Raw genomic sequence first — 12,536 nt, 5'->3', positions numbered from 1 at the left:
ATTTTTATTTTTAGTAATTAGTCATTGATTTTCGAATACAATGTGAAACTGAGTCACACGATAGTCGAATCTTTGTAGTACTTTGGCAAACAGGAATAATTTATGGAAATGAAAATTCGTAAATAAACTCGCTTGACGTTTTCATTTCGATCGAAGGAAATTACGATTGAACGCGAAATTTCAAGTCTTTACGATCATTTACAATCATTTAAATATACAATCAATTATCTGCTCAGTTTTTCATTGTAAGAAAGTAATCACCAGGTGTTACACGATTAACAATAAGAAGTTTTTTATTACACGTTATACGTATCTTGCTGTGAATATTGAAAATTACATCAAATTTGAGAAAACTTTTCATATGTATGTGTAATCGTAAAACAGACGTATAATATACTTTATACTTGATGAAATGAGAGATTTTACAACCTCGTTGAACGAATATACATATCGTAAATCACCGATTCCGTACGCGTACGTTTTGTATACGTATATATGTATATATATCAGGGTGATTCAGAAAAAAAAAAAATTTTAAATAACTGATAATTAATTTTTGCAACAATGAAAAAATCGTACACTTTAAAAAAATTTTTAGCAGAAATCTGCTCTGAAATTGTTTTTCTCGTTTTATTATTTTTTTTTTTTTTTATTAATGGTAAAAGATAGTTTTTTTTTTCATTGCTGCAAAAATGAATTATCATTTATCATCTATTTAAAGTCCAGTGTATGCTTTACAAAAAAAACTCATGTACAATTTTTTATAAGACCGGTAGTTACGCTATAACATTCAAAAAAGGTCAAATTATAAGTAACTCAACTTTTGACAGGCTGTAACTTTGACACAGTTTGTTTTACGAAATTTTGACAAGAGACCTTTGTCTTTAGATTTTTTGTACAACGCTTCGTTAAAAAGTAAAAGTGCGATGAGCCACCCCTAAATATTAATATTAAAATCTAAAATTTTAACTGGTGTCTTTGTATACCTAAATGAAACTTTTGAACCTGTTTGGAAAAAAAAAAAAATTTTTACGTATGTATACAGGAAAAATATTCAAAGTTTTAAGTGATTCGCGAATAATTGTGTAAAATATATTTGAAGCATTTGCATGCAGCCGATCGTTGAATCGAAATAACGTTATTTCCAACCGTTCGATAAATGTGCCACAAATAAAAGTCATTATCTTGGATGTGATTTCTCGCGTGTCAATGTAACGTGATAATTATAGATAATCTTTTAATAACTCTGCACGTTCTGCGTGTAGAATATACCTGTATATGTACAATGTATGAAGATAGCAAATAATGCTTATATCCATAGAAGTACAATTATAAAACCACGCAGATGTGTAATCCAGCAGAAGGTGAAAAAACGAAGTTTGTTTCTATATTTGACCAACCGACTTAGTCATCTCGATGTAACATTGTAACAGATCGATTTGCTCGTGCAAATTAATCGCTGTTAGAAAGAAAAACCTTAAATTGTTCTTGGATTTATTTTTAAACGATCACATGCGTAGATCCGTAACTAGAAGAGATGGACAAATATCGAATATTAGTTTCAATGCGTAGAACAAGATCGACTATATTTCAAATTTTTTCACACGATACTTTAGTTAATAATTATTAAACATTAGGGTATTTCGTATCGTACTTAAAAAAAAATTTTGCATCAATTATTTTCCAACTTTCCGATTGAATGGATCTAATTCTTCGACTTTAACTCTCATTGTCGGTCATCCTTTAGATCGTAAATTTTTAATTTTTAAACATTATCGGTTATAATGTTAATTGTAATTTATAGGATAGAATCTTACGCAAGCTGTAGAGTGGATTAAAAAATTTCTGTGCAATCGACTCGTAGAAATGAAACATCGAACCGACAAAAAGCTACAACAGTAAATTATAATACAAAAAGCAATGCTTCTTGAATTTGACAGACTGTCAAAATTGTAGAAACAATAAATTAAACGAATTAATATATAGCATTGTAAAAATTGTTGCAGCTCGCTCTCTCGAACAAAGCGGCAGGATGGGAAAAAAGTTGATAGCATACCTCCAGGTGCAGCGGAAATAGATTCACTCGGACCAGAGGTCAGAATCGAGGGGCTCAGGATTGAATCAGCCGACAAGGAGCCATTCTTCTCTGATGACAATGTGCCGACACTGTACGCCAATACAAATGCTGTTATTCGATTGTTCGGTGACGGATTGTCAAGCGAGACAGTGATTAGATTCACCGATGTCGCCGCTGATCGAGGCGAAAATTGCAACGAGTTAAAAACACCAGAATATCAGGTGAGCATCTTTAAACTTGTAAAATTAAGCAAAGTTGTTCGAGCAAAATCGTACGGAATTGGCACTAAAATGCTGATCTTTGATTATTTGTACAGAATTAGTTTGATTAAATTCGCCTGATAGTTGCTGGATAAAATCTTTCAAACGTTCGCGTTAATCTTGACAGTAAAGTATCGTATCTAGTTCTTGATTTTTCTTATTCATATATTTACAGGTATATGCGCTGGGAAATATCACCGGATTGATAAATGTTAATTTTCCCCCAAATCCAACGATGCATTTTTACATTTGTGTCAAAGACAGAAGTGACGCAGGGATTTTTAAACATCAGGGTCGTGATTCTTGGAACATGGTAAGTTTCTCTACTCCTCGGAAATTCTACTTCTTTTACTGTAAAAAATACAGACGTATCCGGAATTTTTCTCGTTATATTAAAGTAATAATCGCAACAATACGACGGATAAAGCGATGATGCGTCAAGAATAACACGGCGAAAAGACCGCCAAATGATTGTTTCAGCAATTGTTCGTCATTGTGGCGAATTTGCAATTTACCTTATGACTCACTGTCTTGATGAATTTCTATTAAAACTTACCCGCTTGCAATTTCAATTCGCCGCTAATGTATTTATTTTCACATAAAGATTGTTTTTAATGAATCTACAGAAGAACCGAACTTGGAAAGAAAATTTTACAGAGTTTAATACTCGTATATTATAAATTTCGTATCTCGAAAGATTCTTCTATTATTTCTTACAAGTAGCAACGATTCTTATTGTTTCTTTTCTACCGTACATTAATTGAAATAAATTTACTAACCGTCATCCTTAATTAGTTTCAATTGTCTTGCAGGTTGACAGTTACGAAAAAATGTTACCGCTCTGGCTCAGTATTTGTATAATCGTATTCTGCTTGTCTGCTTCGGCCCTCTTCTCTGGACTGAACTTGGGTCTTATGTCGATGGACAGAACGGAATTGAAAATTTTATGCAACACCGGTACAGAAACGGTAAGACAAATTACGTTTTAACTCAAATAGTAACGATAATCGCAGGTGATGTAGTAATACGAATGTCTGAAGCGCAACTAAGAATATACTTCAGAGGGTATTAGAATAGATTAAAATAAAAAACTAGTAGAAAACAAACGCTCGATTGAAGTTAGTGAAAGTAAGCATTCATCTTTCCTGCTTGATTCGTCTACCGTATCGTCTTATGTAATGGAAATATTTGGAATACGTACCTTGTGCGTACGCGTGATACAGACCAACGAAGTGTGCACGACGCTTTTCATATTTGGCAGACCTTGAGCCGTGTTAACACTTGAACTTTGCTCGTGAAACAAAGCTGATGTATCAGTTGATGAACCGGAGCCGGTTGCTCCGTTATAATGTAGTTATGTGTCAACTACGTTGAAACTTTTGAGAAAAATCTTCTAAATCTGCATTAAGGACATATTTTTTAAGGAAAATTATGTGTAACTTCACATCAATTACTCTTTATCCTGGATCGCATAATCGTTGGAAATTATAATACAGAAAGTTTTCACGTTCTTTTACCCTCTTAGAATTTTCACGATCGGTTATAAAACATCTATATTTTGTTCATAAAAAGAATTCTGATTCAAGTTTAATAGCGTAACAAAGATTTTACTTCTTCACAGGAACAAAAATATGCCAGAGCTATTCAACCGGTCAGAGAACACGGAAATTATTTACTTTGTTCCATTCTTCTCGCTAACGTATTCGTCAATTCAATTTTCACAATTTTATTAGACGACTTAACGTCTGGTCTCATTGCTGTGATTTTCTCTACTGTGGCAATCGTCATATGTGGTGAAATATCCCCCCAGGTTAGTGGCAATTTATTTCAAAACAAAGAAAAAAAAAAATGAGTCGCTCTATTTCCTCTTTCCTAGCATTACTTCTTCTCTTTCCTTTTCTTTATTTATAATCTAATTTCTTTTCCAAATATCGCATGACACAACGTATATCTAACACGTTTTGTAACGTGATCGATTAACTTTTCTTATCCTTTTTCCTCTTAGGCTGTCTGTAGCAGACACGGTCTCTGCGTAGGTGCGAAAACTATCTACATCACCAAATTCACTATGATTCTGACCTTTCCGCTGAGTTATCCGATCAGTAAGTTCTTGGATTGCCTGCTCGGTGAAGAAATTGGAAATGTCTATAACCGGGAACGCCTGAAGGAGCTTGTCAGGGTAAGAATCAACAACTTTTCAATAAACCTACCGCGAAGATACATGATAAAAAAAAACTTGGGAAAATCAAAAAATAAAATGAAAGAATAATATTACTATTAGCGTTAAGATTTAAAGTAGAGATGCGTATGAAATATACTTTTTTGAGCTGTTTATCGTAGTATAGGTTCTTGTCGGTTAGGCAAATTTTGCATCTGATGGCCAGTTTCTATTTTTGGATCTTATTTGCGACATATTCATCACTGGTGTTATTAGCTCAAATGACCGCCGCACATTTGATCTTTATTACAGAACAGACGGTCGTTTGCGTGGCATTTAGCTTGATGGATACGCTTGAAAAATTCGCGGAGATTCGCAAACGATATTCAAGTTGAGTCAGAGTTTAAATTTGTCATTCGAAGTACATTTCACAATTGCATCAAAGCAATAGAAGATGCAAAATCCTGAGGTATGCAAAGATACGCAGTATTTTAATTTGCAACATTGTCTCAATGAAAGAGTAAAATTTTCTAGTAAGAGCTTATCAGCGACCAGCGGCTCTCAAATTATTCCAATTGAAAGATATTGCATCGTGATATAAGGTGTATTGTGTCTTTGCATGCGGCTTCGGTGAAGATATCTCTTAGATAAGCCTTTCGTAACACAATCCTCGATACATGTTCCGCTGTTATTAGTCGGTGGATTGGATCGATCATATTCATGTCATTCTTCGCGACAAAAATCAAAGTCAATTGATTTCCGACGGATTGGATGAATTGTGTAACTCGTTATCCAGTTTCGTTGGCTCTAAAATTATGCATTCCTGCTTGAAGCTTGAGACTCATAATTATTAAATCATAAATTCAAGGTCGTCATGTCACACAATTCGATAAAGTATTTTTAACTCCCTTTCACACGTTGTTTCAAACATATTTGTTTCGTTTTATTCTCGCGATTAAAATGTAAGTTGAGGCTAATTATACATCATCTCGGTAACTAGATTTTGTGTGATGGTACCTCAAATAAGCAATCTTTAAATTTAGAATCGTGGATATATGGCTCTCTTCATCTCCTAGAACCAGGTCACACAAGTTTGTCAGGGAAAGCTCACTAAAAGCAAAGAGCTCTGCGATTTAGATTATTTATTCAGGTTTAATACCTTCGGATAAGGGTCTTTATTTTAATTATCCTTCAGTTCTTGTTTGTTGATTTTATAACTTGAGTCTCAACTCGAATGTATCCCATAATCATTTTGCAAACGGTCCGAACAACGTTCGAAAGCATATTTCTCTGTTTAAGCTTATATTTATCCAGTTTTTGGTGTAAGATACAGCAATTATTATCTTACATCAAATTCACTTTAGAAAACATGCTTAGTCGAGATAGACTTTGAATTATTGGAAGGAAGTTCTTAGAAAATTATCACTTTCCCTGACAAATTACAGCTTTCTTTGAGATGCGAGACTTCGTTTTTAAAAGTAAACCATCCGTTTCGAATGTATAAATCTCATCGGAATTTTCCATTGATCTGTAAACGATTATTTTCCTATCAGTCATTCAAATTTTACGCTTGTAATAACTTACAAATAATTTACCAGTTGTCAATTATTTTATGCTATACTACTCAGAATATTCCTCTGTTATTAAGAATCAAATTACAATAGGCGAATAAAAACAAAATAAAACGATACATCTTTCTAACGAATCAAGAGTTGCGAATGTATGTGCAATTTAATAAAAATTTCAAGTTCAAATAATTAATGAGCATTTAAAAGCTGTCAAGGTCCCTCGGAATCTGAAACTACAAAGTATCGCCGCGTAATATGCAAATTATCTTCTTCATGTAAATAACATTAGAAATACCCGCCCAAAGTTTTGTCTATATTCGCACGGTCATGTTAAGATGAAAAATATATTTTTTTTCTCATAGAGAAGTTCTATTTCTGGCACTTAGAATGCTGAACATGTATGTGAAGTTCTAAATTAGCATGGATTCTATTAAACTCGTGACAAAATTTTGCACGCTCTCTGATAGTCGCGGCTTGGATTATACATATTTATATATATATAGGTACATATATTTAACGCACAGAATTATGTGACTTATTAATTAATCAATTAAAAATCTCAGAAGGCTATAGTATTTATCGATATCAGCGAGTATTGCAGAAGTAGTCTTTTTGACGTCACATTTTTTAATCAATAATACCGCCAATCAATTAATTAGCCCAACCTTCTACGTGACACAGACGATATAAATTGTGATGAAAACTAATTAGTGCTCATCTGAAATGTCGCAACTACGGGTAATTCCGACGAACGCCAAACTATTATCTTGTCACGACCTGAAATAACTTATATATTTTCAAGCGTATCGGCAATTGACGATGCAGCGAATGATGAAAACGTGAATACTTATCATCGCTGAAATCAGTGTTCCACATTTTGAAAGTTTGATTGAAAACTGAGAGAGATCTAACGACCCTGAAGCTGTCAACTTTCGATAATCGCTTCATTGGTGTTTGCAATCAGATCCTACTGAATTCTGATCCGATCTTGATAATTTTTCATTGATTCATCGATCCGATATGATAACAAATTAGAGTTGGGGATTGAGAAAGTCGGTCGCAGTTTCTGTCTAACTCGACATACTATAACGTAAAACTTGATTCTCGACTTTCTGTCCAATGTTTGATAAATAGTTATTGATTGAAATGAATTACAGTTGAGAAAATGTTTTTATCGATTTACTCCAAATTGCATCTGTGATGTCTTAAAATAATTAACAAGATATCAAATGTACAGTCTGGTTAAAAACGTTCAAGTTGATTACCTTCGATTATATCCCTCGAACATTTGTATAGCAATTTTTTTTTTTTTTTTCTTTGAAAGGATTTGATCGTTGTTCCGATCCAGATATCTTGCATAAAATTCTTTTATTGAATACTGATAAAATTGCGCTCCAAGGCTGGTTTTACCAACACTTGCTCAATGATGTGTCAATATCATTATCTTTCCGCATTTCAATGATCCGATAACAGAGAAATTGAAGGCTCGAATTTTGATAATCATCTGATCTTTGTATGGGTTTTATCATTTTTTATTAACGTCATTTCACAAGATAATGAGTAATGTTGACGACATCTTGAAAGCATGGAGTAATGATATAATTGGATATTTGAAAGCAAGAATAATCTATGTAAACTTTAATATATGCACCAAAACTATGAGCAACTTGTCGAAAATGTGTGATTCATTGTGTTTTTCATCAAATGTAAAATGAGTTTTACATGAAGAAAATCAAACACGCGACAGCTCGGCGTATTTTTTTTACGTCAATTCTATTTTGTATACTATGTAATATCACTTCGATTTGATGTTTCAATTATAATACGAACATTATACTCAGAATATAAAATGTCTTATCTCCGTTAATCCCCTATCCACTTACTCATTCTGTCTGGCAATTTTATTTTGTTACAGATTACGAGAGATTATAACGACTTAGAAAAGGAAGAAGTGAATATCATTTCAGGCGCACTTGAACTCAGAAAGAAGACGGTTTCCGATGTGATGACTCGTATTGAAGACGTCTATATGCTATCCTATGATGCTATCCTAGACTTTGAAACTGTCTCTGAAATCATGAAGTCTGGTAAGCTTTTCAGATCAATATTAGAAATACATTTTAACCGTCACAAAAGTTTATACAGGCGCGTCAGTGAATCATTAAATCTTATGTTTAATTTTTTAAATCATTCAAAAGTTGAATCGTATTAAAGTTTTTCTTATTATCGGACCTACTCTACTATCTACTCGACTGGCTGTGAGATAAGATTAATTAATAACTCAGTAAATCTTTATCTGTCTGGTATTACGTGATATTGTAACAATCCCTTGGAGAAAAAAAATCAAAATCTCACTCGAGATGTAATTGCTATACTTACGACTTTGAATAACGATGAATTTTAATACTTATATCCATGTAGAATATCACATTTTATCATTTTGTCAAGAATTCTACTTTTTCTAAACTTTTTCATAGCTGAAAAATACCTCCATTGAATCAATACCATCAATTTTCTATGTTTCCGAATAGTCCCAAATGATCAAGACCTTTGACCCGTCATAAATATGCAACAATATCTGTTTTCTTCCAACAGGATTTTCACGTATACCTGTATTTGAGGGCTCACGAAATAACATTGTCACCATGCTGTACACCAAGGACCTTGCGTTCATTGATCCAGATGATAACACACCATTGAAAACTCTGTGCCAGTTCTATCAAAACTCGTGTAACTTTGTGTTTGAAGATGTTACACTGGACGTTATGTTCAAACACTTTAAAGAAGGTAAAGTTTACGTACCGCGAATAAGGATGCTCTCTATTCCTGAAGACTATGTTATATCGTCCTCTACTGACAATGAGATTGATCGATTTTCACTTCTATTTTTGCCAATAACTTTATGTATAATTCATTACCAAGCTGTGACCTAATCGCAAAACGAAACATAATATTAAACGAATTGTCACATTTACAAAGGTGTACGTAGTACAAATTTCATACACACATGTATCTATAACGGTGTGTTTCTATTCGCAGGACACAAAGGCCACATGGCCTTTGTTCACAGAGTGAATAACGAAGGTGAAGGCGATCCGTTCTACGAAGTAGTCGGTTTAGTGACTCTGGAAGATGTTATCGAAGAATTGATTCAAGCTGAAATTATGGATGAAACTGATGTGTTTAGTAAGTATACTGATGCCAGTATGATAATTTTTTGGTTTGAAATCTCTGTCGAATTTTGTTACGCCTAATTCTAATTCACGTCACTTCTTTCTGCCAACAGCCGACAATCGAAGTAAACGAAGGAGACAGGCTAATCCGAAGGACTTCACCGTCTTTGCCGAAAAGAAAGAAAACCAACGTATACACATTTCACCCCAGTTGACCCTCGCCATGTTCCAATATCTTTCCACCAGTAAGCTTTAGCCTCAACACCTTCTTGGTTTTCGAATTATCTTTGAACATATATATTACCCACCATGTGCCATCAAATATTTGAAAAAAATCTTTTTTTTAATAACGTTCGTTTCAGCTGTTGATCCCTTCAAACCCGATACCATATCAGAAACAATTCTACGTCGCCTGTTGAAACAAGACATCATATATCACATAAAAATAAAGAATCGTGAAAAGGCAAGAAACGATCCAGCTACGGTAATTTATCAACAAGGCAAACCGGTAGATTATTTCGTTCTGATACTGGAGGGTCGTGTAGAAGTTACGGTCGGTAGGGAAAATATGATGTTCGAAAGCGGTCCGTTCACTTACTTTGGGACGCAGGCTTTGACCGCCAATATCGGCGTTGGTAAGTAATGACCTAATTAATTTTGGCAAAATTATATTGTTATTACCTGTTAATTTGTCTGCAAGTTTATCTGTGAATTTAATAAACGTTTATCTACATATCTTTGTTTTGTTTACAGCAGCGGAGTCACCTATAAATGCAAGTCCGCAAACATTGGGAAGTATACAGTCGGTGAATCTAGACTCTATGCTGCGCCACACATTCGTACCAGATTACACCGTGCGTGCAGTTACTGAAGTATTCTACGTGAGAATAAAACGGTCTCTATATTTGGCAGCAAAACGAGCTTCGCTGTTGGAACGCAGTCAAAAGGATCCTCAACCTAGCCAGGATCAATTTGACGACGAAGTAGAAAAGGTATCGTCGATATTTCTTTTTTCGCTAGCTCACTCACGTGTGCAATTACCAGTAATTGCAGACAATTGCCTAATAAAGCGCATTATCATGATCATTGAATTCCGAAAAAACAACCATCTCTGCCGATTGTTACTAAAATTTCTTAAATTACATGTAAAAAAGTATGCTTAAGTTTTTGCCAGATTTTATAAAATAACAATTAAGCCCACATAGTGCTTGATCATTTCCTACCAATTTTTAACCTTACGGTGTCCCTTTAAATACTCGTGGCAACTGAACTGCAACATTACACGCAGAAAACTGCAGATGTTGAAATGAAAATAGACCGATTATTTCTTGGTCTTTGTTATATTGACTTACATATGCTTTGAGTCAATATTTGCTTATAATTTCTTGGATCCGCGCCCTTGCCAAATTTGAAGGCAAAAACGTGGAACCTTTGAATGGTTTCTGGTCATGGGTCAGTCCAGTAGTTTTTTTTTTTGTATCACATAATGTGAGTTTAGAAAATATTCACATTTTCTTGAAGCTACTTCATTCACTGGACGAAGATGACCGAAGTGCCCCGGAATCACCAGTATTGTCGAGATCGAATAAGGAAAAAGAAAGAGATAAAGAAAAAGAAAAGGACAGTCATCAGACACCTCTGCATGTTGCTGCACCGTCGTCCCCATTACCAGTGAGTGCCAGTCCTGTTACGAATGCCAAGTTTATCTCACCTAAAGGGGGTCAAATTTACAACGGCGAGATCAAAGGTTCACCAAGAAAGGTCTGCTTCAGCATTTTCCACTTGTTTCGCTTAATTTATGACAAAAAAAATAAAAAATAACAAACTTTGACGCGCACATGCTTACAGCTTAAGGGATCGTCTCAGTGTGACCCTCCGAAAAATCACTGATTTTCGCGAATTTTTTTTTTAATGTTCAAATAAACTAATCGGTCCGGTTTTCTTTTTCATAAATAAATACGTTTATGAAGAATACAAAATGATTTTTTTGAAGTTTATTTATTGAGTGCATCATTGTTGTATAAATTGTTGTAATTTCACGTGAAAAAAAAAGGTGCTGCACGGTTTCCACGATGACGGTCGCAATTTTGATCTGAAAAAAAAATTTCAAAAAGATTATTGATCTGTAGGAAAGTCGCTATCGCGCTATGGAGGGGTTTTTTTTTTTTTCAAATTTGACAAAATGGCGGCGGTTTGAACAAAAAGTGTCGAATGTGGCCCTTTTTTTCGACAGTTTTTCGTAAAAAAATAGGAAGTTTTCAAAAAAAAAAAAAAAGCTTCCATAGCGCGATAAAGAATGACGTTTAAAATATTCTCCTGAAATTGGAACTAGATATCTTTAAAACTCTTCCTTTGAGAGTGGAAACCGTTTTGAAAAACACCATTCTGAGAAAAACGCGTTTAAAGATTGAAGTTGGAAAAGTTTATATAAATCGTTTACTTACGATCAATCGGCGATGCCAGGTCTTGATTTTTTTCTTGGGGGTTTCTCTCGTACGTCTATCCGTGGTGGATGTCAAAAACGAACTGAAATGCTTGGACAGTTTATTCTGCAAGGTTATAGAACCTAAGCACCTTAGTACTCGCGCAGGTAGAAAACCCGTTCCCTTTCTACAAGAAACGCTGTAGCGACCGTAATAATTTGAATTTCGATTTAAAAATTTGAGAGAATGTTTAGAACAGTGCATACTATACGATAATGCAAAAAAAAAAAAAACAATTTTTCGAAAATTTCACACTGAGACGATCCCTTAAGGGAGTGTCCTGGTCGATTTCGACGTTGATATATATATAACGCAAAAAATGCCATAACATCCCCATTCTATACGCCATTATAAACAAAAACAGTCCAACACATTTTCATTTGACGCAGAAATAAAGAAATGGCATGAATTCTACGAATTTGCTACTGCGATTTCGCAAAATCTGTAATTTCTTTACTTCTATCTCAAATAAAGATATATTCAGTGTTTTTGTTCATAATTGTGTATAGAATGGGGCTATTAAACTATTTTTTGCGGTTGAGGTACATTGACTTTAATATTTGGAGATATATACGTCACGTCGGTATCGACCAGGGCTGCCCTTTAAGAAGATGCTACAGTGAGTCCTTACCGACCGAGTAAAATTTCACTTATATCAGACCATCACATAAGCCTACGCATCACTGACACAAAAAAGCTACTAATAGTCAAAATAAATGAAATTTTACGTGGGCAGTATAGACTAACTATCACATCCTTCAAGCTTTTCAAGTCATTTCGAGTCTGGAGTGACATAACCGATTTAACAGTATACATG

The 12,536-nt window shown here is 34.2% G+C and overlaps 1 protein-coding gene across 4 annotated transcripts in view; it reads left to right on the top strand.

The window, feature by feature from the left end:
• The window catches only part of uex (metal transporter uex), a 48,896-nt gene that overhangs the window by 32,988 nt on the left and 3,372 nt on the right, over nucleotides 1-12,536 (top strand). Inside the window, exons 2-13 of one of the 4 annotated variants that reach the window (XM_046618681.2) lie at nucleotides 2,007-2,298; nucleotides 2,513-2,650; nucleotides 3,150-3,305; nucleotides 3,959-4,147; nucleotides 4,343-4,516; nucleotides 7,979-8,150; nucleotides 8,659-8,850; nucleotides 9,103-9,249; nucleotides 9,350-9,481; nucleotides 9,602-9,871; nucleotides 9,990-10,228; nucleotides 10,758-10,997. In XM_046618681.2, coding sequence (XP_046474637.1) covers nucleotides 2,007-2,298; nucleotides 2,513-2,650; nucleotides 3,150-3,305; nucleotides 3,959-4,147; nucleotides 4,343-4,516; nucleotides 7,979-8,150; nucleotides 8,659-8,850; nucleotides 9,103-9,249; nucleotides 9,350-9,481; nucleotides 9,602-9,871; nucleotides 9,990-10,228; nucleotides 10,758-10,997 — 2,341 coding nt within the window. Of the gene's footprint in view, nucleotides 1-2,006; nucleotides 2,299-2,512; nucleotides 2,651-3,149; nucleotides 3,306-3,958; nucleotides 4,148-4,342; nucleotides 4,517-7,978; nucleotides 8,151-8,658; nucleotides 8,851-9,102; nucleotides 9,250-9,349; nucleotides 9,482-9,598; nucleotides 9,872-9,989; nucleotides 10,229-10,757; nucleotides 10,998-12,536 lie in introns of all 4 variants that reach the window. The other 3 variants (XM_046618682.2, XM_046618680.2, XM_046618683.2) reach the window with 3 other exon arrangements.

Source organism: Neodiprion pinetum, chromosome 3, assembly GCF_021155775.2.
Source record: "Neodiprion pinetum isolate iyNeoPine1 chromosome 3, iyNeoPine1.2, whole genome shotgun sequence".
NCBI classification, from domain to species: Eukaryota; Metazoa; Arthropoda; class Insecta; order Hymenoptera; family Diprionidae; genus Neodiprion; species Neodiprion pinetum.
This window is presented reverse-complemented; position numbering and strand designations above follow the sequence as displayed.